This window comes from Humulus lupulus, chromosome X (genome assembly GCF_963169125.1).
Source record: "Humulus lupulus chromosome X, drHumLupu1.1, whole genome shotgun sequence".
Classification (NCBI taxonomy): domain Eukaryota; kingdom Viridiplantae; phylum Streptophyta; class Magnoliopsida; order Rosales; family Cannabaceae; genus Humulus; species Humulus lupulus.
Genome location: NC_084802.1, coordinates 222,230,653 through 222,257,128, shown reverse-complemented (window position 1 = coordinate 222,257,128; position 26,476 = coordinate 222,230,653). Strand labels below are relative to the sequence as shown.

The following is a 26,476-nucleotide window of genomic DNA, read 5'->3' as shown; positions in this document are numbered from 1 at the left end:
CTTCAAGAAGGTTATTAGAGGAGTTCAGAAGGACATGCAGAAGCAATTGAAGCATTATGAGGAGAAGAAGAAAGAGGTTTTAAGAAGAAAAAAAACAAAAGGAGTCGAAGTATAGTTTCTATGGCTATGCCCTCGCCCTTCTGTTGTAGCATCCCAGATTTGCTAATAAGGCTTAGGGCCTTGATTAGCATGCCGGGAGGGAAATAATTGATTTAATTATGCTAGTATGTGAATTTAATGATTATGTGATTAGAAATGCATGTTTAGGTGAATTAAATTTGCATGTGGGCGCCATCTGGTTATTAGGGGCATATTTGTAATTTTAGCTCATTGAGGGCATAAATGTGATATATGTGAATATTGTGATTGATACCACAAGAGTGTGTTGATATATTTGTGACGCACGATCTGAGACGGTCCTAGAGAGCAGTTTAGCTGAATAGTCACAACAGGGTCGAAACAAGCTCCTAAGCAATGGCATGAGAAATTTGATCAAGCCATCATGTCTAATGGGTTTAGACATAACAATGGAGACAAGTGTTTGTATTCCAAAACTTGTAAGGGATATGTGATCATTGCTTGCTTATACGTGGATGACATGCTTATTCTAAGTAATAGCATGAAAGGGATAGAAGAAACGAAAAGGTTTCTATCATCAACCTTCAAGATGAAAGATCTTGGAAAAGTTGGCACCATACTTCGTATCAAAGTAAAGAAACATAGTGGGGTTTTCCATAAGGGCAAGCCCACTATGTTGAGAAAGTATTGAACAAATTTAACCATCTCAAGGTTAAAGATACCAATACTCCATTCGATCATAGTGCAAAATTAGAGAAGAATGAAGGAAGAGCAGTGGCTCAATTGGAGTACGCTAGTGCTATAGGGAGTCTAATGTACGCTGCCCAATGTACTAGACCTAATATAGCATTTGCGGTAAGTAAACTTAGTAGGTTTACAAGTAATCCAAGTGTGGACCACTGGAAGGCAATTGGAAGAGTCCTAGGTTATCTCAAGAAAACCAAAGGACTAAGCCTTCACTACACCAAATTTCCTTCAATTTTAGAAGGATATACAGATGCAAGTTGGATATCCAATCTTGGGGACAACTTGTCCACAACTAGTTGGGTATTTACACTTAGTGGAGGTGCAATTTCTTGGGGTTCCAAGAAACAAACCTGTATATCTCATTCCACTATGGAAGCAGAGTTCATAGCTCTAGCTGCTACCGGCAAAGAGGCTGAATGGTTAAGGGATCTGTTGATAGAGATTCCCCTAATCAAAGAAAATGTATCTACTATATCGATACATTGTGATTGCCAAGCGACATTGGCTAGAGCATACATCGGAGTGTATAATGGGAAGTCTAGACATATTAGTCTAAGACATGGATATGTAAGAGAATTGATTCAAAGAGGAGTCATCTCAATATCCTATGTGAGAATAAGTGAAAATCTGGCGGATCCTTTCACTAAGCCACTAACGAGGGATTTAGTGGCTGCATCATCTTGAGGGATGGGACTTAAACTCCCTAAAGAGATTCACGATTGATGGTAACCTATCTTAACACTAGTTATTTAACTAGTGTTAGGTTCAATAGGTAACAACAAGTCAATCAAGTGACTATAGTTGTACTCAAAACAAGTCCCATCTGACATATTGAGTACTTGTGTGTTACCAAGTGGAGGGTTTAAACCGAAAGGTTTTTTAATAGAATTCAGTCTTGTGAAGACAAGTATTTTTGGTAACAAAATACTGTAAAAATTCTACCTATGTGGACCTAGGGGTGGTGCTGCCTCTCATGAGAATTGGGAGTATTCTCAAGAACGTCCATGAATGGAAAGTGCACATGGCCATTAACGATGCAAAGCAAGACATAGAGGTCTCAAGTGAACATCGCAAAGGTGTGTGTGTTATCACCGATTTGTTATCATGAAAAGATGGTTCAATGCCTAGTGCAATCAAATTTTCGACAAATTTTGTGATAATTACACTATAGTAAAGTTCAAGTTGAAAAACACTTTTCTTTATGCACTAATGCAATGACTCCTATAAGAGAGAGTTCTTATTTAATCAATTGGGGGATATGTTATATTTCAAAATATAATGATTGATTAAATAAGTGTTACAATAGACAACTATTTAATCTAGTGGGGGAATGTTATATTATTTTATAATATAATGTAATATTATATTATATTATAATATAATGTTTTAGATTAAATAAATGTGACAAATAGTGTCACATATGGTAACATATAATAGAGAGTTACAATATTTAGATATATGAGATATATCCAAATAATGTAACATATTTGGTGTTACAAATTTGTAACTTCCAAATATTACCCTTTATTATGTAAATTTTTTGTTCATAATATTGAGATGAATTTCATAAAGCCATATGTGAAATGTTTGTTAGAGATATGATTTTAACCCTAATAATGTGTTTTGGGAGTTACAAAATCATTTGGGAGGGTTTGGAACCGTTTGGAAAAACAACACATTTTTAAGTGCTGAAATTGGTCGGTGGCCGCGGCCACTGAATGTTGGTAGCCGCAGCTTATGGGACAGAGACTAGTGGCCGCGGCCACTAATGTCTCTGGTCGCGGTCACAGGCCAAAAACTGACAAATTTTTCAGTTTTTTCAATCTTTGTTGAACGGCTCAAAAAACCTACATAACTCCCAAATCTCATTTTTAATTCCATATGAATCCAATTAAACATTGGTAACAGCCATGGGGGTTGGTGGAATTTGAAATTCAAAGGGTGTCTCTAAACTCTATAAATAGGAGCCTATAGCTCACTTGTAAGACACAACATTTCTATCCATTACAGCACTTGGCTAGAAACACCTTGAGGCTTGATAATTCCAGAAAGCTTTTCCAATATCTAAGAGAGATCCCTTAGTTCTTTAGTTAGGGGGAAATAAGCTTTTGGACAAAGGTTTTAAACCTTGTTCAAGTTGGTGATCCCCAACCCTCTTCACTTAGGTTGTGTAAGTGAGAGTTTTCTTGTATTTCTGCTCTCCATTTTATTGTATTGTTTTCTTCTTATTCTCTTGTTCTTTTTACTTGTATATTTTGTTTAAGAGTTGTAATCCTTTCTTTCGTTTCAACCACCTTTATTTTACTTGTAATCCTTTGCTTAGAGTTGTATTCTCACCATTCTCTTCTTCATCATCATCTTCTTCATTTTCTTTGTTTATTTGTAATTTTCAGTTATAGAGTTGTAACTCCTTTTAATCAATCATTATTTATTTGTAATATATTGCATATAGTTGTAATTTCTTACCATTTCCATTGAGACAAAAACATATTTTCCTAACATGTATTGCTTATAAAGTTATGTCAAACATGTGGTTGTGACTGATCGGCAAGAGTCGGAAGCGGCAAGATCTAGGAGCGGCAACGGGTCGGGATTGGTGTTAAGCATGCTAAATGCAAGCCGCTAGGGCGAGATCCTTTAAGGGTGTTGTACACACCCATTCGGTTAAGATCGCGGACCTGGTGCCTGAAAGCTCACCCTGAGAGAAGGAGACCGTTGCTGTGATACTGTGTTGCTAAGATGTTATGCTATTGTGCTTATGTGTTGATATACTTCTATGATGCTATGTTGTTGTACTTATGTGTTGTTATACTGCTATGATGTGATGTTGTTGTGTTGTTGTGCCATTGTGTATTCCACTACAAGAAAAAATGCTTTTAATAACACCGAAAATGTGTTATCAAAACATACGATAACACTTTCTGATGTGTTAAGACTGACTATGTTATCGTAGGTCAGGGTACTTTACATAACACTTTATCAGTGTTATACAGATGTGTTATTGTACTGTCAACGATAACACAATTTCTGTGTTATTTAAATATATATTTAAGTGTTTAATTATGTTATTTATAGTCGATTATATAACACATTTTTTGTGTTATACTACACTTTAGTATAACACATTTTTTGTGTTATACTACACTTTAGTATAACACATTATTTGTGTTATACTACACTTCAGTATAACACATGTGTTATATTAGCTTAGAGAAACATAATCTTTTTTTACTTACACAAAACTAGGAAAACAAATATGAAAGTTGAAGACAAATAAGGTAACATAAATAGATTATTATTAATTACTCAAATGTAATTACAATATTTAGTCTACTAGTCTAGGCTTAAGAAATCATATTACAACATAATTTATGCCAAATTCTGATTCCTTTATCACTAAACACAAAACAAGAAATGTATACAAAAATTAGTGAAATACATTCTTCCATTCTAAAGGCCTCAACTACAAATGTTGTCAAGAATTGCTCCAAAGAAATCATCTCAATATACCTGCACATTGTAAAAAAAAAAATCCTTTTATTATTAAGAACATAAGACTTAAGCTAGTTTCCACCTGTAAGCATATAAAGTTTAAATTAAATTTGTAATAATTCCAAAACTTGACGAAACAGCAGGGTATAGCATGATGTTCTACCATGCAAAATGACTGAAGCAACAAAACATGCAACTTAAAACAATAAGCTAAACGAACGAAGAGAAAACTCCACTTCCATAGTTATGAAGATTTAAAGCAACAATAGCTCTTACACTAGAGGAACACATAATTACAAAATGAGATTTATAGAATAAGAATATCAATGAAAAATGTATAAATGATGATAATACTTAGCGACAGAGATGGTACTAATCTAAGAAGAATAAGAAGAAACACATTGCCAGATAAAATTATATTGCAAATAAAACAAACTCACAAACGTACCTTGACGGAACAGTAATTTGCTCCCATTCTGAGCAATTGACCTTTTTGACATGCAGCCTTAAAATATTTGTTAGTCCCCTGAGCCAAAAAAGTATTAAGACGTGTAAGCAAATACAGATTATGATCAAGGCAGAATATTGTTACTCTTAATGACTACAGCTCTGAACAAATTATCAACCACAACAGGAGAATCATTTAAAAATATGCTTTGTGCTTTCACCCCTTAAGCCCTAGTAATTTTAGAAGGAGAAAAGCACAAGAGAATAAAATTAAATCAAAGTGGAATCCTACTTGCTGATAAATTATTTCCATCAGCAAGCAACAAATCATAAAGCAGAACAACCCTCTTAACAAAACAAACTGCTTAAACTTAAAGATATTTCACCTTAATTGTGGATCACTTGTAAAAGGTGTAAAGAACCAACCTTGACCGCAACTATAACCAGAATAGATCAGCTGCGACGATCAATTAGAAGAGTTTAGCTGGTAAAATAAATAAGCATTGTGCTTTTTTTCCAGCAGGGTACATTTACATCAAGATACAAATATCCAAATAACAATTTTAGTTCTAAAAAATCATTGGTAATAGTCCGTAATCACAAGACTTTTCACATAATAAGATAACAAACCAGACCTTATTAGAAATTGGTCCTTGTGCCAGGTAAGGTTTCTCATTACGTAAATGATGAAAGCCGTAAGCCACCTGAGCATCCATTCCTGTAATATAGATCCAAAAAATAAGGAGGCTTGTGTAGAATGATAAAAAATACAGCCTTGGTCTGCTTCATATAAAACTAAGAGGGAGCGAACCACACACACACATATACTAATACAGAATAATTATCAGCTCTTAGACAAGTCAAAAATCACACAAACATACCTATGCTAAAGTAATTATAAAATACTCCTTCATAACAAGTCTTTTTCTCAGGCAACTCCCCTTCAATCTCCAACCCCTGCATTTAAATACATTTCACCTATTTAGGTTAATTTGTTCACATGAAAATAAATAAATTTAATACTTCACATTTTACAAAGACTAACACAAAACATATTCTAAGTTTAATATGCAGCACATCAAAGATTTCAAAACAAAGTTCATTTTCTTACAAGCAATTAAAAAAAATAGCTTTAAAAAAAGTTAAATTTTCCATGTTTATATTGTTTTATATATCTTGACGATTAGAATAAATCTCTCTAGATCAAACACTAGAATGAAAACAGGAAAAAAAAAATTAATTACATCAAAACTTCAAAAATCCCATTAACTAGCCTCTACAATTTTATTTTTCTGGATGAATTATAAGATTCAAAAGAATGATGCACAAGAAATTGCCTAATGTCACATCTAGCATTATACACAATCCAGAGCAGAGCAATAGAATATATGCTATAATGCTATATAGTCCACCTTCTCACTAATTATTCTTACTTAAAAAAAAAACTTTTGTGAGGCTTGAACAATATGAGAACCTAATATTTCATAGCAAAGCAACAGCACAGATATTAGGCCCAGAACGCAACCTGATCGTTATAATGGCAGAGCATTAATCAACAATGGTCTGCAAAGAAACAGCACAAAGTCCAATCTTTCATAGCAGAGCAACAGCACAAAGTCCAATCTTTCAGATATCTGCAGCAGTAACAACAATGGCAGAGCATTAATCAATTAACAGCTCAATCACAGAACACTAATCGAACGGTTAAGCATAAATATTCATAGAAGTGATCTAACCTTCTCAGTAGATCCAAACTGTACTAGTCCTCGTGGTTCAACCGGTACTACCACAATGGTCTGCAAAGTGAGTTTGATTGTTAATAATTCTGAGTTGTGAGGTAGAATTGAACAACTTTGACAACATATGAGAAGAAACCATAAAATTTATAACACAAGTTTCTACCATACTAATCTCAATTAAAGTACTCAAAAAGAAAAAAATTGTACCTTTATTCCAGAGGAAAACTGATAGCAAACCTTAGAATCATCCTGTAGAGTGAAAGAAAATTCACAAAATAAGCAAACATAACAAGAATTCTAACTTCAAAAAATTCAACATATGTATGTGATTTCAACTCTAAAAACTGAAAAAGAAAGAAGAAATACCTGAAATGTGTGTTTATTTTCAGTAGATCTGAAAGAATTCCATTCCCCACTTGGCCCATCAGCTTGAATCCATTGGTACTTCCCATTTAAAGCAGTTTGACCAATAATTCTACATTGACACATATACAAACAACAAACATTAATGTATAGTTTCATGAAAATTCAGAGAAGCATCAAAATATGAGCAATGCAGAAGAAAGAGCACATAGTCCAACCATGGAAAACAGAAAAATTATATAAGTTTCATGCAAGTCAATACCTGAAATCAAGAATTTCAACATCTATGAGTAATTATACACAGTTATGTTAGGAAAAGAGATGCTTACCGCCCATGTAAAAAGAAGGCTGACTTTTTCCCTTTCCTTTCCTGTGTTCACCAACTGAAAACAGACAAAGTCTACTAAGTAACTTTCTAACAACAATATCAAATTCGTAAATTTATGACTAAAATATCATATTCTAGATCATGCTAAAATATTCACACACTTATTTAAGTTACACTTGTATAGAATTTAAAAATAAAGGTTATATTTCTGTATTAATTATGCTCATGCTAAATATTCCTACACAATCTAATGCATCAAATTTTAACAATAAGACCTACTTCTAACATTCGATATGAAAATACCAAGTTACCAACCTAATAGCTTCAGGATCATTTTTTAAAGCTTGTAAATGCTCAGAATTGGTTGATAGACCACCATTGGAAAACACTCTCTCTGTTTTACCTGAGTCACTGATGTCTCGTGATTGTGTGACTGAACACTGTGTTGATGAACATTTAATGTCATAAGAAGCTGCACTCTCATCTTCATTTATCTCTTCAATTACTAAGCCTAAAAATCAATCAAAAATAAAATAAAACTTACAAAGTTTAACATAAAGCTTCATACAAACTTCATGCAAGGTAATGAACTAACATCAACTGAAAATAAAATAAGTACAAAATTAACAAACCTCTTGGTGCACGTGCACCTCCCTCCTTCAGTAATCTTTCCTCAACATCCCTGTTAAAACAATATATGCTAGTTAAAAAAAGAAAAAGAAGGAACAATTGATGTTAATCTGCTATAACAAAGTCCAAGAAGATCATTCACAAGAAATCACACCTCAAGACCTCTGCAATTGTTTCATCATCAGGAGAAACTTCATGAGCCTTGATAAGATCAGAGACAGCATCCTAACAACAAGAATGTCCCCCAATGGTTAGCAGGGCAATTGCATAAACATCCTTCAGAAGACATTTATTATAAGCATTATTTTCTGATAATCAAATTGTCAGTTTACGCATTCTTCATTTCATTCTAACTCTATAATCCACTCTTCATTCCATGTTCAGAAAATCAGAAATAGTAGAGGAGTATCATTATAAGAAACAAAAAATGGAAAACTGCCCGTCCTCTAAGTCACACTTAAGCTATAAACGAAACTACTATATAGGATTTGGGCCACAGCTTTCCTATCAGTAAGAGGGTTAAAGCTTATGGAAGGTAGTTGTTTCAGTTGAGGCATCTAGCCAACTTGCATAGGCCTCATCTCTACAGAAAGCAATGAAAAATATTTCCCTATAAATTGCTGAAGGTTTTCCTTTCATCTCTAAAGGGAACCACAAGCGAGTTTGGCAAATAGGTTCCTGATCTAAAGGTCTCAGGTATACATATCCTATAACTATAACAATGGGGTATTCTTTCCCTTTTAAGTACTTTCTGCTCCATGTTTATCAAAACGAAAGTTAAGATTGCTAACATCCTGTGGTGCTAGTAATTATTAATAAAGTTGGTGTACCAAACAAATAAAATAGTTCATTTCGTTTTGGCAGCACTACAAATGACAAAATCCACGCTACCCTCTAAGTCAATAAAACAAAAGTTAATGAATTTAACGTTCAAAATGTATTGAGAATAGAACTTAAGCTTAGGCATACTATCTTTCATCGTGTAGGTGGCCAACTTAACGCAATGCTTACTGAGCCATAAAAATTAAGAATCTCAATGTTAACATTAAAATTTCTCAAAATGAAAAAGTAAAAGATCAGAACAAACAAACCTGTTTCTTCAGCATCTGAGCTCCATTCAATTCATAAGTGATCTGGGCATCAAGACATGTACGCATAGCTGCTATCTCTTCAGGCGTTGAGTTAGCCATCTTCTCTCCAATCTCAGCCATCTCCTCTGGACGGGTATGCTTCAACTGTTCTGCTGCATTCTTCAGGTCTTCAGGCCTCAAGTTCTTCATGCCTTCAGAGGCCATCTTCAATAACTCCGGATTAGACATCATCTGCAGCGCCAGTTAGGCAAAATTACCATCACAACCATAACCAGTTAGGAGATCATAGGTGAATTCTAATAAAACCAAAACCCCAATTATCAATGAAAGTCTTATAAGAATGTTTTAACCCTAGGATACAATGAGCCTAACATAGAAGTAACAAATAGAATGTTTCATGACCTGATTTGGAAAAATATCATGAACAAACCAAAAAACTATTACAAACATACCCACTTCTCAAATTTAATAAATTCTCTTTACTTTGACAAAAAAAAATCCAACCAATTTAACTTTTAACTATAAGTGTCCCATTTTACTAATAATAAAATAAAAAAGAATACTACATGGTCCTTGCATTCTCAATTTTACTATTCCAGTCAGTATCTCTAAAAGAAACAACAGAAAAGCAAAGGGCAGAACAAAGACAAGGACAAAACAATTAACCAAAATAGGCACAAACAAGGTATATAAATCATAATGTCAATGTCCACCAACTCCAACCTTGCACTGACATAATCAAATCAAATCAAATCCAATGAACTCTTTGGCCTACGAAAATAAAGTAACTACAAAAGAAGAAGCTTTAAGAAGAAAAGAGAATAAATATGGTTATACAGGGTCATCAACTTATTCTTAGAGAATAAATATCGAAACAGAAGGCAGGGTAGTGAGATCCCTTTGCCAACATCCCAAGCCTCATCATCGAGAGCCCGTCGTCGTCACCACCTACAGAAGATAAAGAAAGGGTGAGCAAGAGAAAGACGAGAAAAAGAAAGGTACCGAGATACCTATGTCGTAGTACCGAGATTCAAAATCAGTGGTCATATAATAATAAAAGGCCACAAACAGAATTATAATTGTGCTTCATCTTAATCAATTGACTATTCTCCTTCACACCATGGCAAAGAACTATCACCTTTCCTCATTTAACTACAACAATATCAAAGTTCAATAATAATGTAAATTTTTTATCATCAATAACCTTAACTACCATATCAAATTCAACATGACACAAAGGCTTAAGTCTTTTACATATGTTTCGATCAGAGCACTTTGAATTTTTTTTGTAGCAAGAGTACTTTCAATTTAATAACAATATAGAAATATATATGTATATATAACACAACCCAAATAAATCATTCAATGTCCTATTAAAAAAAACTACTGCAGTACCAAATTTTGGTTTTCAAACAATCCACTTTCATTTCCCATGATTAAGGGTAGTCATGACTATAAAACTTTTGGCAATTGTCCAGATAGAAGAACTAGTCCTTACTCAATTCTATCTCATTACACTCCAGCTTGTAATTAAGTATACTCAAATTTATGTGTTCTCCCTTGCTGATATACTCAAAGCAATGCCCTGATACCACAACTGGAACCCCATGGTTTCCTGCAGCAATAGAAGCCGTGTGCCTATACATTATATCAAGATCAATCAGTGAATCTTGAAGAGTTAAAGAGGCAATAGGGGAAAGAAAAATTACTATAGATTTTTTCCTCAAATCTAAAATATTTGTGTATTTTATATACATATATTTACCTTTCTCATCGAGTATGTCATTTCAAGATTTATATAATTATACTTTACATTCAAATGAATCTACTGGCAGTGTTTGTGCTTTATCTAACAGAAATATGAATGAACAAACAATTGTGTATCAATATCTAAATGTTTGTGCATTATCTAAATGGAGACTTGGTGTGGTGCATGCCCAACTTGGGAAACAGACAAAAGACAATAATATAGCAACAATAACAATATCAATTATACTACTAATAATGAAAAATTTTAGTTTCCGTTTAAGTAATAAAAACAACACATGGCCAAGCACAGAGCCAGCTCATTGGCAGTTTTTTTTCTTTCCTTTTTAAAATTTTCTTTTAATAGCTAAAAATATGACAAAGCTCCAATGAAAATTTGAAAATATAAAAGCACCCCCATGAGCTAAATTCAAAGGTCATCTCTGTAAACGATAGACAAATTGAGAGATTTGGGAGTGTGAAAAGTGATTTCTGTATTGAATAAATAATTACAGATACAAGAGAGTTTATATACAATAATTAAGCTTGGCAAAACTAACTCTAACAAACACAGATACTAAATACAACAATGACTAACAAGAAGAATCTTTAAAAATCCTACCAGCCCAAAATGGAGGCACTCCACTTAACAGAATGTAAAGAATCACTCCAGCACTCCAAACATCTTTAAAAATCCTACCAGCCCTTTAGATTGTGGCTTTGCCTAGAGGGTTCAATATGAACCACATTGAGATTTCACAGAAATTGAGTGAATCAGTCACCACATGGAAACATAATTTTCTTTGGTTCCTGCACAATTTTATGACAAGAAACAACGATCAAGGTCTGATATATCTATTTCATACCAACAATAACATGGAATCCAGAATAAGTAGTTACAAGTGTAGAATGAAATAAAAGCCAAGAAGCCGCCGCAACATTTTTTTACCATTGCTTAAAATCTGCATTATTGGGAAAGGAAACATAGAAGAATAGTAGGAATTCAAATTACCGCCGCTGCAGAAATAGTGGAGCTAACAACCACTGCACATGCCAGAATATTATCAGAGAAGACAACATAATGATGAAGGTTCTGATCATGCATAAATTTTAGCTTCTGTTGCTTGGGAAGCTGCCACTCTTCTGGCTATAAAGCAAAGCATTCAACAGTAAGGCGCATAGCAAGACAACGGAGCCCTTTCAAGGTAGTTCGTGAAGCAATATGGAAAAGATATGTTGCTTGCTTCTTTTGCAATCGGTTGTGTGAGCCATAGCACAAAGCTTAGCAGCCATGGCAGAGCAATCAGGGTACACCGCACTGGCTTTAGACAATGAAGTTTCCATGTGTTTCATTTTCTGCAAAGCATTGCAATATCACGGGTTTTAGATTGAAATGAATCTCTGGAACTCACTATTACAGAAAACAATTAAAAAATAAAACAAAATTATATACCTCCTGGACAACTCGAAATCCTTTGTACGCTCACCAAGTGATCGCTCCACCTCTTTAATTCGTAGTCTCACCGATAAGCAATACTGTAACCTAGATGTTCAAATGGTGAAATGAATATACTAATCTGGCACTTCATTTTTAGACAAAGTTACAAATACCAAATTGCTTCTCACAGATTGACCAACCAACACGAGTGGGTGCTGACCCAACTTAAAACCAGAGTAGTAATATTCGAACCATTCCAATCCCAATTTCTCGTCCTAGTTTATGCAAATAATACTTAAAAATCGAAATGCATTTGGCTTTAGCAAGAAAAGGGAAGATAGATAGATGAATGGAGGAGGGCAGAACCTTAGATTTTGGAGCTTGCCGAAGATAGAAGATCAGTGCCTCAGAGTTTTGGGTTGAGTGAACTAGAGATGGTTAGAGCTGCACGGACTTTGGGTTGAGGAAATGGAAATGGGTCTCTCGGTCTCACATATTTTCAGGGTCTCTCGGTCTCACTAAAATTCAGGAAATGGGTCTCTCGGTCTCACTGGAATTGAGGAAATGGGTCTCTCGGTCTCACATATTTTCAGGTCTCAGGAATGAAAAAAAAGGCTAAGTGGCGGGTCTCACAAATTTTCAGGTCTCAGTAATGAAAAAAAAAAGGCTAAGTGGCAGGATGGTGTATATTACCGCCCTTTTTTCATGCCAATATAATACTCTAGCATAACACATTTTTATTAGTATTATATTCATGTGTTATAGAAATGGGTATTTGGTGTAGTGAATAACAGTTGAAGATTGTTTATTGCCTTTGATTAAGTATTTATTTGTTGAGATAAATTATAGTATGTTGTGCTTTAAGGTTCTCTTGCTAGGCCTCGGCTCACGGGTGATCTGTGGTGCAGGTAAGGACAAGGAAAAGATCGATAAACCATGAGTTATAAGGCATGGAGCGGTGCGTAAATGTTTGGCCTACCTGGCCACCATGGCCAGGGTATTCTGAGGAGCGGGTTATAAATGTTGATTTTGTCGCTTAGGTCGACTGTAAAGTAACTTTTTGAGTTGTAAATATGTTTCTAAATAGTATTATGGGATCCTAATGTAACCTTTTCAAGATTTAAATGAATGGCCAAACTTTTGCACCAAAATCTTATTTAAATGAGTTTTTATTTTAATTAACCACACTTTTTGGTCTAATACCTTGATTAGCGAGCTAATGATACATTTTAAAATCACATCGTAATGACTTTAGGGGAGGTAGGGCATTACATCTGTACTGGGCTTTTGAGGCCATGCCAGCTATTAGGAGTAAGTTTGGTGAGAATAGTGGGAACCAGATTCCAAAGATGCTTAGTTGGGTTACGAAGAACGACATCACTCTTTCAACAGCTGAGTTGGTTCCTATGTTCGCTAAGCGTCAAGTAAGTTCCACTTTATCTTGTTAAATGTCACAAATTAATTGATTAACGATTTATTTTATTAAAGTTTTTCTAACATATGTTATTCGACCATGCAGTTATTGGTATTTTCCATGCTGAAGCCACGTCCCAGTGAGGTAGTGTACTACAATAGCCTCCCAAACGTTGATTCCAGGTTATTTCCCGAGTTGGAATCTACTGTAATGGATGCTGGGATTGCAACGGAGGAAGTAGAGCCCGAGAAGGAGGCAGAGAAGCTGGCAGAGGTTGCAAAGGAAGCTTCTACTTTTTACGAGGATGTCCCAAGGGTTGAGGAGGGCACTTCACAGGCCTGTACATCTTCCTCTAGTCAGGTTTCCTAGCCTGATTATGTGTAGTTGATGCAAAGGCTCAAGAGGATTAAGGAGGGCTAGTCTGATTATGCCCAGATCACATGGTGATGCTTGACAGTGGTCTTTATCTCGAATTTCTTGTGAGCAAGTGTGTACTTCATTGTATACAGTAATCTCGAACATTTCAGATCGCATTTTTTTTCTTTCCCCTCAATCTCCAACCACAATCAAGATCCTTGCAGGTAATGTAAGGCCTCTATATCCTCTTTGGTGAACATGGGAGCACTCCATGTTCTACAATCTTCACCTAAGCCCAATGGAGAACTCCATCTAAAACTATCATCGGTTCTACTTAGAACTGGACGACTACTGCTAGTCTCAGGTGTTTGCTGATCTTCTATTCTGCGCTCCTCAACTACCATAACATCTTAACTCTGTGTTGGAAAATCTGCCCTAATATTTGACCCACCAAGATCTGCTACATCAGCAACAGGATCGTCGTTGACATAAGGATCGTATCCATAGGGATCATACTCCGCTATGTCATGAAAATATGGTGGATCTCTAACAGGGATATCATCATGGACTATAACGTCTGGATTTGTCTCGGGAACAAATGTCTCAACCTCACTTTGAGTTCCTTTGAAACCATGACATGCGGGAGAAATGTTCTCTTCAAATCGGACTTCTTTATTAACGTTGGGAGAGGCTGATGCATTTCTTATACCTCCCTTCTTAACCAATGTCACACATACAGGAATCAGCTTCTCCACAGATTTCGATGCTAACCCAATGAATGCATGCACATGCCTATCATTTTTTATAACTATAGGTTTGACAAATTGTGAGAGGCATGTGTATGGGACCTCAATTTTAAAGTCATACACACATTTATCCACTTCAAGCTCATTGTACAGAATGTTAAGCAGTTTCTCATACGTCACACCCTTCTCCAAAGGCAGAACTTGATTTTCAGCATCCCTAAAAATCCAATCCCTATTTTCTAGTTCCCAAACACCATTGAATGCAACAAATATGGAAACAGTTGAATCAGTAAAAAAAACAAAAAAATGTCAAAAATTAAAAGTATAACATAAAACAACAAAAAATCGATTTCTATCCAGATATGCCGAGGCCTATCGAGTACAATCGAGGTACATCAAGGCAGACTACCCAAAAAAAATTTCTTATGAACCCATCGAGGCACATACAACATACATTAAGTTCTATACCTCTATCGAGGTCCATCGATGACCATCGAGTCATATCGAGGTAGCCAATTTCCCTAAAGGTATGAGGGTTTTATTGAGTCTCATCGAGGCATATCGAGGTATCCAATTGACATAAGCATGTGAGGGTTTTATCGAGGTCTATCGAGACTCATTGAGGCAGACAAAAAGCCTAGAAAAAAAACCAAGAAAGGAACGAAAATTCATTTCGACAGTGAAAAATTACAATAAAACACGAAGGCATACACAAATCTGTTTGAAATAGCACAAGCAATGTAGATAAATAAGTTTTCTCATTGCATATAATAAATATATACTTACCCATACAATTTTTGCCCCTAGATCCAAAAGAGAAATGGTTTCTTGGTTTGAAAGGATTTACAACTTGCTCCTAGATCCGAAATACAAAATGACCTCAAAAATTAGTATAGATTAAGATAATGGCGTCTGCCTTTGTGTATGAGAGCTTAGAGAGAGATAGAGAGGGAAAACGTGAGAGATAGATATGGAGAAGACAATAGGAGAAAACAAGAGGAAAACTTATGTTTGGAGCATTTTGGGTATAAAAGAGAATACTAAGATAAAAATCTGATATTTTTTTAGCTAGGTACTATTTTAACATATGACCCCCTATTATGCATCAAAAATCAAATTTCTCTTTTTAAATTAAAAAGAAAAGACTATCAGAGACAATGTCCAACTTTAATTGTTGCCACATACTTCTATTGTCAAAGAGTTCACAAGAAAAATTATAAATTACATGCGTCCATATTGTACCCTTATGTTTACCCATGCTTTAAACCAATTAGAATCTCAAACAAAACAACCGCATGGTGCGCCCGCACCAAAGAATTTTTCTATATTTATATATTTATGACAAAAGTGTAGAAACTAACTTGGATGTTACTAAAACTTATGATAAAGAAGTAACGAAATAAATAAAGAGGTATGTTGATGCCATTAATCATAAATAATATTAATTAATATAAATAATTATTTTTATTAAGGATTTAATTGTTAAAATTTTAAGAATATAAATGTAAGGTTAAAAAAACTACAATTTTTTTAAAAATAATTTGATAAGAAAATTTAATTTTAAGAAACTAATTAATAATTATACTTAATTTATTTATTTTTAAATAAGACCTAATCATAATTAAGAATATTTTAGAAATAATAAATACTATGTGATCAGGTAATTATTATGGGCCCATTTGATAAAAAATTTGTTTTTGAATTTTTTAAACACAAAATTAGAAATATTATTTTATTTTTGTTTTTTTATTTTTAAAAAATAAAAATATGTTTGGTAACTATTTTTGTTTTTTGTTTTTAAAAACAAAAAATAATAAATGTGTTTGATAACTTTTATATTTATTTTTTATTTAACAATTTGATGTGTTGATTTGAAGAAGAGAAAAAAAAATAAAAGGGAAAAATAGAAATTGTTTAAAAAAAATTTGAAAAAAATTTGAAAGTGAAAATTTTTCATTTTCAAAATTTAATAAATTTTAATTAAAATTTTAAAAAAATAATAAATAAAAATAAAGTTATCAAATATATTTTATGCTTAATTTTTAAATTTCTAATTAATTAAATAAAAAACTATTTTTGTAAGTGTTACCAAACAATCCTATGTTATTGGTTATTAATTAATTCTCATTATATTTTTTTAGTGAATTGCGAATTAATATCAATCATACAATAACAATCTAACAATTAGAGTCAACGTAACCATGAATATATATATATATATATATATATTTTTTTTTATTGATATAATAGTAACCCTTGAAAAAAAAAATATCAATAGTAACACCCTACATATATAAAAATATTTCAACTTGATAACTTAATATCGCACATATACCCTTCTTATTTTTAAAGCCATACTTTTGTTCACGTTTTCTCTTGTAGGGTAGGCATCTTGTTCAACTTCAGGTATGATGTTGTCCTAACATATAAAAGACACCAAAAAGTTATAGCTATCTAAACAGTGTAGTAAGACTTTTATGGAGAGAACATATTTATAATAAAAAAAATATTTAATACTTAGTGTATTAAAAATAAATATTAGGAGTTTTATTTTTAAATGTATTTATAAAAATAGGGAATGTTAAAAATAAAGAGTGATTTTATTATTATTATTATTATTATTATTATTATTATTTTGACTTGTTGGAAAAGAGAAAGAAAAAAAATATTTTTTTAAAAGAAAAAGATAAATGAATTGAAAATTTTGAAAAATAATATTTATTTCACTTGTAACTAAACAAGTAAACTATAAAGACCTTCGGCAAAACTTCTGCTTTTGCTTATAATATAAGTAGAAGTTTTAGTTCTATCATACAAATATATTTTTTAATGAAAAATTCTTTTTAAAATATTTAGATATCAATTAAATAAGATATTTTATGAGTAAATTACGAATAATAAAGTTATTATAATTTAAAATAAAGCTTCTCAAAAATGTTTTTAGAAAAAATTAGGAATCTCAACTTCTTCAAAAAGATATTTTAAATTTTAAAAAAAATATTTTTTTAACCAAAATACTCTTAAAAGTAATTTTTTTAATCCTAAAAACTAAAATTAGCTTAGCAAAACATAGCCATGATTAAGATATTGAAAAGAAAAATCATATTACATATAAATTTTTTGAATAGGCAATTACTTATAATTTCATCTATAATGTACATAAAATTGGATGGAATCTAAACTTATAATTAAGGTTTAAACAAGAAAGTTCTCATATATTAATCACATCACAGCTCCCTCTTCAAGACATGTGTGCCAAAATATCTCTCCAACTATTACTGCATACATTCATTAAACAAACTAAAATGAAAAGAGTTTAATAATTTATAAAAAAAAAAAAGTTAATAATATTGACCATATTTACTAGGAGGGTACATTGGTTAGTTTGGTTGGATTATAGCATATTTTAAGTAACCCAATGTAAATATTGAGTTGCAAACATCCAACTGTAACTCACCCAAATAAAGAAAATTTTTTTTAACACACTCAATAATTTTGACGATTTGGTTGGGTTAACCCGTTAAACCAATCTTCAATGTTTTTTGTTTTTTTAGTTTTCAAATAATCAAATTTAATAAATTAAAAGTATAGTATGTATCTTTCAAGCATAAAAATATTATATTCTAAATTCATTGTTAAAAATATAAGTTTTCATTCTTTTAATTTTTTAAAAGGATAATTTATGTAATATTATATACTATTGTTTTAGCTAAAACTAGCGTGATGATGTGGCATAAAATTTGGACACGTGGCGGTCCAAACCACAGCCTAGTCGGCAGAGCTCTCGTCGACCCTCGACAAGGGGACAAGGAAGCAAGGACAGTCATTTTGTCACATTTAGACTTAAAGATAATTCAAATAAATGCTAACTAGACTGGTCGGTACACACACAACCAGAGGTGGTCAGACAATATGCGAAGAACTCACAAAGTTAGTTAAAACTAGATATTTATTGAATATTCACTTATCTTATATTATTTTATTAATATTTATTACATAAATCGTGTAAGGTTTAAGGCCCATTTATGTACATTCCTAAGTTTATAAATAGATGTCTTGGTGAATCATCAATTCTTATGTTGTGATTGTTGAACCTCTAGAGAATTTACAATTTTAATTGCTTTTATGCACGGATTTTGTACTCTCTCAAACTCGCAAAACTCAATTGATCCAATTCATCGGATTGGGGGTTTGAGGCTTCTACATATATAAAGGTACTAAGGTGGACGTAGGTTATTGCCATTTTGAGGTCGAACCACTATAAAAATCATGTCGTTTACACTTCTTAAGTTCAGTTCTCATTTCACATCGTTTAGTTGACTCCGTGTCATTGGATTATTTCGACGGGTCAACAACTATATATATATATATATGTATGTATAAAAAAATCTCTTATTTGATTTATTTGGATGGGTTGGAAAATATTTCAATCTGCATAATTCTTAGATTGGGGTTTGAATTTTCGTTGGGTTATCTGGGTTACGTTTTTTACTAGTTTTTTCAGTTGGTTTGTGTGGGTTATTCAGTTTGGGCAGTTTGCAAAAATTCTTCAACCCTAATAGTTACTTTAGTATTAGTTATATATATATATATATTTATAATAATGAGGATTCTCCCGTGCACCCCTTTGGTGTTTTTGACTCAAAAAATATTTTTGACAATTTTTTATAATTGTGTACATTATAGTTATTTAGAGTATCGTACAAATTTTTAAAAAATTATGAATAATCTATAATAAATAAAATAAAGTTTAAATATTTTACCTTCTATATACATACAAAAATAATCATATGTGTCAAACTATTTAAACTTTGTGTTTTATCTTATAAATTATTTAAAATTTTCTAAAAAAATTTTAAAATATTCTAAACAACGACAGTATACACTGCCATGACAAAAAAAAAAAGAACAATCAAAAAATTAACGACGATGCAGCCACATGAGAGAGCGGTAAGAAACGGAATCCACGTGAGGAACACGCGAATATTATACATTCAGTCAGAGGCAAAACATATTATAGTACAGCCAATTTTTATTTATTTATTTTTGAGAAAAATAGGGAGCCAAGCCAATATTTCTACGTTATCCTTTTCCCCATAAATATATTTAAAATAGTAAGTAATAAATAAAACTCCCCCGTTTATAGTAGAGAGAGAGATTTTTTATAGCACAGCTCTTGTGTTGTCTTCACTATAGTAGTACTACTGTGCTTTGTCCTCTTCACTGATTACTATGGAGACGGAATGAGTCATTCCTTCTCGTTTTCTCTCTCTAGAATCCAAATTCAGAGATCAGCTTTCTGATCAAACGGATCATTTTCCCCAGAAAATTTATTTACTTACTTTTCTCATCATCCAATCAAATCAATCAATACCATGAAGACCGTCACCTCCACCGCAACCGACATTCTCAAAACCCCGACTTTTGTCAAAGTATCCGCCATTGTTCTAATCTCTCTCTCCGTGTTCTTCCTCGCTTGTCATTTCTTCTCTAACTCTTACTATCCCCTCGCCTTCACTTTCTTCTCCCCTTCCTCCGTGGTCTCCGATGATGATGGTGATTTTCGAGGATTCACTTCGTCTGTTAATTCCCCCTCACTGATGGATTCTCCATTGTCGTCTCCTCTTCCTCTGCCACCGCTGCGGACACCTCCACCTCCGCCACCTCCCTCGGCAGCGAGGAGGACGGGGATAGTCGACGAGAATGGGGCGATGTCGGAGGAGTTTGAGGTCGGAGAGTTCGATCCGAGTTTGATAGAGGATCTGAGGAATTGCAGCGGTGGAGGTGAAAGAATAGACAATGGGGTTAAGGAGAAGGTTAGGGTTGAGAAGTTCAAGCTCTGTGATCAGAGCATGATGGACTACATTCCTTGTCTGGATAATGTGGAGGAGATAAAGAAGTTGAATTCGACCCAGAGAGGGGAGAAGTTCGAGAGGCATTGCCCTGGCGAAGGCAAAGCTTTGGATTGCGTGGTGCCGAGGCCCAAAGGCTACCAGAATCGGATTCCATGGCCGCAAAGCAGAAACGAGGTAAATTGAACCGGAAGTATCTACATTGTCGTTGATATTGAATTGGGTTTCTTTCTTTTGGAATTGTTCTGGTTCTTGTTCTTGCTGCAAAAACTGTAGTTCTTCAATTCTTTTCTTTTTATATTCATGATATTATTATGAAGATATGCTCTCAGTTGATGATCAAGATTGAATTTTGCAGGTATGGTTCAGTAATGTTCCTCATACACGTCTGGTTGCAGACAAAGGCGGTCAGAATTGGATAGCTGTAAAGGAAGATAAATTTGTTTTTCCTGGAGGTGGGACACAGTTTATTCATGGTGCGGATAAATACTTGGACCAGATTTCAGAGGTTGGGGACTTTCACGATTCTTTGTAACATTAAATTAATTTACATTAATGGTTTTTCTTGTAATGACATTCATCAGTCTTATGATTACTTGAATAACAGATGGTTCCCCAAATTGCATTCGGGCGAAACACACGAATTGCGTTAGACATTGGTTGTGGAGTGGCAAGTTTCGGAGCCTTTTTGATGCAACGTAATGTGACCACTTTGTCAATAGCACCGAAAGATGTCCATAAGAATCAGATTCAGTTTGCATTGGAGCGAGGTGTGCCTGCTATGGTCGCCGCATTTGCCACGAGGCGGTTGTTGTATCCAAGCCAGGCATTTGACTTGATTCATTGCTCAAGATGCAGAGTTAATTGGACTCGGGATGGTGCTGTTTTCTTCTTGTATCTTTTTCGTGTTGAAAATGTTTCCTCCCTACAAGATTTTTGTAGACAATTCCTTTTGCTGATTTCATCTCACATTTTAGATTTCTCACTCTTGTGCTTGTGATGTAGACGGAATTTTGCTTCTCGAGGTCAACAGGTTGTTAAGGGCCGGAGGATATTTTGTTTGGGCAGCACAACCTGTTAATAAACACGAAGAAAACCTGCAAGAACAATGGAAAGGTTGTTCATCAAGTTAATTTGTTACATTTCATTGCTGCATAAAATATCTTTCTTGGTTTTAATGCTGCAAATCCAGGAGTGTGGCCGTTTTGTTTTTCAGTCTATGCATCTGAACCATTTTGGTCTTCTTCATTTTGGTTGCAATCATTTTTGGGTTCATTATTTTACAGAGATGGAAGACCTCACCACCCGTATTTGTTGGGAACTTGTAAAGAAAGAAGGATATATTGTTATATGGCAGAAGCCTTTGAACAATAGCTGCTACTCTAATCGCAACCCTGGAGTGCAGCCTCAGCTATGTGATACCACTGATGATCCAGATAGTGTTTGGTAACACCCTATTTCCTTTCATGCTGCCGTCAACTTCATAAAAACTCATTTTCAACTGCCGTGGTCTATAAATTTGCGTAGTTTACTTTTTGCATGATGTCTGAGTGAGGAATTGAGAATGTCACGGAGTAGGTGGAAGATGACTTAGTAGGACTCTCGTAATGCAGATTGTTAGAAGTCCAAGTCCAACAGTAGGAACTAATGATTGAGTGGTTTTCTGTTATTATCTTGAAATGTGCTTCATATTTGTGGCAGGGTATATCTGTGGATATATGGGATTTGAAAATATATTTTTGGCAGGTTCATTTCTTATTTTCACTCCTTAATTTGTATATTTTCGGCAGGTACGTTAGTTTGAAGCCATGCATCACTCGATTGCCCGATAATGGTTTTGGAGCTAACCTTACTGCATGGCCTGAACGACTTCAAAATCCACCAGAAAGGCTCCAGAGCATAACGATGGATGGCTACATATCTAGAAAGGAACTCCTTAGAGCAGAATCACAGTACTGGAAGGATATAATAGATGGCTATCTTCGTGCTTATCACTGGAGAGAGTTGAAGTTTAGAAATATTCTGGACATGAGAGCTGGATTTGGAGGGTATACAAATAAAAGAAACATTTATTCTTCTGCTACCTTAATCATGTTATTAATTAGTTTGGTTTAATTTTTATGCCTTTTCTAACTCCATATTCATCATCAATTTGATTGGAAATCATGTTTGTCATGGCAGGTTTGCAACAGCTCTCATCGAGCACCAATATGATGGCTGGGTTATGAACGTTGTCCCTGTTAGTGGGTTTAATACGTTGCCTGTTATCTATGATCGTGGACTCGTTGGAGTTATGCATGATTGGTATGGCATTAACGCACCTCGTGCAAGTTTTTCGTAGTGTTGGAAGGCAACGATTGAAAAAAAACAGTTAAGACTATTTGTATTTCATCCCCTGTAACTTTGGACTCTTGTTTGCTTGGCAGGTGCGAGCCATTTGACACTTATCCAAGGACATATGACTTAATACATGCGGCAGGTCTCTTCTCTATTGAAAAAAAGAGGTATAATGTCCCTTGACCTCTTATTTGTGCAATTTAATTACTTTAATTTTACGTAGCCTATGATGTTGAGCAAGTAAACCCTATTTTCTCTGCAACTTAAAGACTATATTTGGTTGAGTACAGATGTAACATAACAAGCATCATGCTTGAGATTGATCGGATGATGAGGCCCGGTGGCCGGGCTTATATACGTGACTCAGTATCTGTAATAAGCGAACTTCAAGAAATTGCTAGTGCCATAGGTTGGGTGCCTGCATTACATGACACAGGTGAAGGTCCTTTTGCAAGCTGGAAAATCCTAATATGTGAGAAGCGGTTGTGACAAGCTCCGGTGATCCAAAGCATCTTCAATGTCTAGGTTTCCATCTACCTGAAAATCTCAAATATAACATTTAAGCTAACTGTATGTCATTATGCAAATTTATTTTTAATATGTATGTAGTATTTTAGCATTCATGTCCTTCCTAAGAAAAGAGAATAGGAAAAGAAAGAATTTCATACTAGCAGATTGTTTTTTACATTAATAATAATAAGATAACCAAGTTGGCTTTTGTTAAAGTTTTTTCTTGAAATGTACTATTTGCATTTTGTCGCTTTTAGTTACTTTAATGTTTAGCTTTGTCTTCCCTTGAAACTTAAAAAATGAAGTTTGGTCAATATTCTCATTTCTAGAATGAGATCCACAAGACAAGGCACACGGAGTGGCAAGAATTGAGCTGCCGTAATACAACTCCCAAAACAATATTAAAGGCACGGAACAGATTGTTTATTTTCCCACTCACCACGCCAAATTAGCTATTTACGATTGACAAATCAAGAAATTATTTTACGAAGTTTATGCAAGTTGCAGGAAAAGGAACAAAATAACAAAATATATAAAAACATTTTGGAGAGGATCAGTTAATGCACCATGATTTTTCCAAACTTCTTTATTCACAGTTAGGGGACCGAAGAAAACAGAAATCTCTACAGAGAAAACTAAAAACTAAAACTCGTCCAGAGTCAATATTCCACAGACTAGAGAATGATTTTTTGCCCCAAAATCAGCATAAAACCACAATTGCTCAAGTAATCATCTCTATGTCTTCTGAGAAGAATCTTTACAGGCAGCTGTATTGACTTGTTTGGAGAGAGAAGCTTCATAGATTTCAACTATAAGGCGTGGATCTTTCTCCTTAAGCTCCAAATACTCCTCTCTTTTAGTTAGCTTGTCCATGTTCTCTGTAATCAGTAGCAAGGATGCCTCGAGGACAAGCTTAGCATTGTGCTGGTGGGCGAAGGCATAGCTCCCAATTGAATTGTCCCAGTTCAAAGTGGATACCAGGAACCTCTCACAATAGGTCTTGAGATGATTTACCTGATATTTTTCAGCCAACACTACGAGGGAATAAGCCATACGCTCATTAAGACTGGCCTCGGCTGTGTACAAATAGTTGACAAAGGCACGAAGGGCCTCGTATGATACATCGTTGATCTTTATGGTGCCGCTTCGGCTTTCTTCCATTTCACTCTCGAGCATGGCTTTGAATACTGGGGAACGACTCACCTGTTATGTGTCAAATGGCACAATAAATGTCAAATCCAAGAAGACAAAGATAATAATGATGGTGATTTGTTCCAGGACTTCACCTTTTCCAGAGTAAAAAAGCAGAGCAGAGCAGGTAAATTTGCTTAAATCAAAGAGCAATTTGCTACGTGCACTAAGCCAGATAATCACAATTGACAAAAGAAAAGACTATCTTAAATTCTCGACACACGAAACTTCAGCAGGAACAAGATTACCATTTATATATATATATGGCTAGTGTCAAGTAATAAACCACACGCGCACATAAGCTGGAACTTAGATTGAAGGGAAAGCATTGAATATTCACTATATTGAACTAGCAATCCAATTAAAGGCACATGACTTGATACATAATTCAGCACCTCAGGTTTTAAAAAATTAACATTGCAAGTCCTCCATTCCATCTATAAAATTCACAACTACTTGTACAAGCGCAAACAAAATCACCAAATCGAATGGATTTGGGAATGAATCAAGCAATGGAGCCAGATAAGAATAAGAATAGCTTCATAGTTTCGAGACATGTCTCTGAACTCTACACTCAAGGTAAGGCAAAGTATGTACCAGCACAAAATTAACAAATGATAACTAAAGTATTAACACCTGACTACCTGAATTACTTTTCTTCATCAACAATAACACTCTAACCCCATCACGATTCACTCTCATGTTTAAGGATTCTTTACCACCATAATGCTATGCCAGCATCACATAAATTCAAACTTAATGTTTAAGAGGTTTAAAGAAGTGGAATTTCGCCCAAATACACAAAATTATATATTCCAGTACTCCATTCAAATGGATAAACAAAGCATATTTCACTTCATTTAATAACCACACTGCGTGTCGCATAACATTATAGTACAGAACAATCCATAGACATTTGCATAAAGAAGAGCAAATAAACGAAATAATAATAATAAAGAAGAAGAAGAACCGGGTACTGACCAAAACAGCCTTATGAGCCGGAACGGGCGGGGCAGGAGCACCGGAAGTGCCTTCGAATGCAACCAAAACGACGTCGGAGAAGCAAGGAGAATAGGACCTAGGGCCAGTGCAGTAATGGTTGGGATAATAGATAGGATCGCAGAGCTTGAGAAAAGCGACCTTGGCTTTGAGGTCTTCGATCTCGCGCTTGAGGTCCTCCTCCGTCTCGTTGGCCTCGTCGTAGCACTCCTTGCAGGTGCCGCCATCATGTGCGTCGTAGTCCTCCTGACACGATATGCACCTCGTCGTCTCCGTAACTGAATCTGAATCCGAGTCCATATCCGTCTCGTAATTCTGACTCTGCGACGTAAGACGGCGCCGTCGCATCACGCTGTGACAGCCCTTTCCGACGAGCCGTGGATATAGCGTTGAATTTATTTATTTATATTCTAGAGTGCTAATAATTAAAAGATAAAAAATGTCCCTCTCACCTAGCATTTATTACCTTCAATTCACAATTCTCTTTTGTATCGAGGGTTAGATGATTTGATAATTATCTTACATTTATGGGATTATACATTTGGGTACTACTCCAACATAAATTTATTAGTCAATACTTCAAGGATTATTGGTGTACCTTTATGTTTTCGCATTTACATAGTTATAATTAATTTTTTATATACGACGATATATATTATATTTACAGTATTTATTTTATTAGTTTTTGAGAAATTTTAAATAATTTAATATGTCCCAAAATCCGTTCAAATAATTTGTTGCATGCATACTTATTACTATTTGAATTTTTATTTCGACACTGTAAATTATTTAGAATTTCCAAGAAATAGTGGTATATCTGCTATAATTACAAATACAATGTCATATAAAATAAAAATTAGTTGTTGACTGCATTTTTCGCTATCAACTTAATAAAATAACTTTAAAGAAAATAATAAAGATAAACACCAAGATTTTATGTGGTTCAAATTATAAAATAACCTAGTCTACGA

General features: G+C 34.2%; 3 protein-coding genes and 1 long non-coding RNA gene across 4 annotated transcripts; 1 reads left to right on the top strand and 3 right to left on the bottom strand.

Annotated features, from left to right (window-relative positions):
• Positions 1 to 4,527: 4,527 nt before the first annotated feature.
• On the bottom strand, positions 4,528 to 5,852 carry LOC133806800 (diacylglycerol kinase 7-like). Its single transcript, XM_062244890.1, has 5 exons — positions 5,646 to 5,852; positions 5,400 to 5,482; positions 5,151 to 5,221; positions 4,766 to 4,843; positions 4,528 to 4,594 (listed from the first exon to the last, which is right to left on the bottom strand). The coding sequence occupies exons 1-5, from the start codon at positions 5,725 to 5,727 to the stop codon at positions 4,528 to 4,530; spliced, it is 381 nt and encodes a 126-aa protein (XP_062100874.1). The 5' UTR covers positions 5,728 to 5,852.
• A 523-nt stretch (positions 5,853 to 6,375) lies between these two features.
• On the bottom strand, positions 6,376 to 8,099 carry LOC133804830 (uncharacterized). Its single transcript, XR_009878652.1, has 5 exons — positions 7,827 to 8,099; positions 7,196 to 7,249; positions 6,711 to 6,978; positions 6,501 to 6,560; positions 6,376 to 6,398 (listed from the first exon to the last, which is right to left on the bottom strand). It is a non-coding gene; the product is annotated as an uncharacterized LOC133804830 (long non-coding RNA).
• Positions 8,100 to 19,768: 11,669 nt separating this feature from the next.
• LOC133806964 (probable methyltransferase PMT10) lies at positions 19,769 to 23,528 on the top strand. Its single transcript, XM_062245059.1, has 9 exons — positions 19,769 to 20,645; positions 20,827 to 20,976; positions 21,076 to 21,346; positions 21,474 to 21,584; positions 21,755 to 21,914; positions 22,259 to 22,516; positions 22,650 to 22,772; positions 22,895 to 22,972; positions 23,096 to 23,528. The coding sequence occupies exons 1-9, from the start codon at positions 19,992 to 19,994 to the stop codon at positions 23,292 to 23,294; spliced, it is 2,004 nt and encodes a 667-aa protein (XP_062101043.1). The 5' UTR covers positions 19,769 to 19,991; the 3' UTR covers positions 23,295 to 23,528.
• Positions 23,529 to 23,872: 344 nt separating this feature from the next.
• Positions 23,873 to 25,962, bottom strand: LOC133806965 (BTB/POZ domain-containing protein At4g08455). Its single transcript, XM_062245060.1, has 2 exons — positions 25,488 to 25,962; positions 23,873 to 24,518 (listed from the first exon to the last, which is right to left on the bottom strand). The coding sequence occupies exons 1-2, from the start codon at positions 25,851 to 25,853 to the stop codon at positions 24,051 to 24,053; spliced, it is 834 nt and encodes a 277-aa protein (XP_062101044.1). The 5' UTR covers positions 25,854 to 25,962; the 3' UTR covers positions 23,873 to 24,050.
• Positions 25,963 to 26,476: the final 514 nt, after the last annotated feature.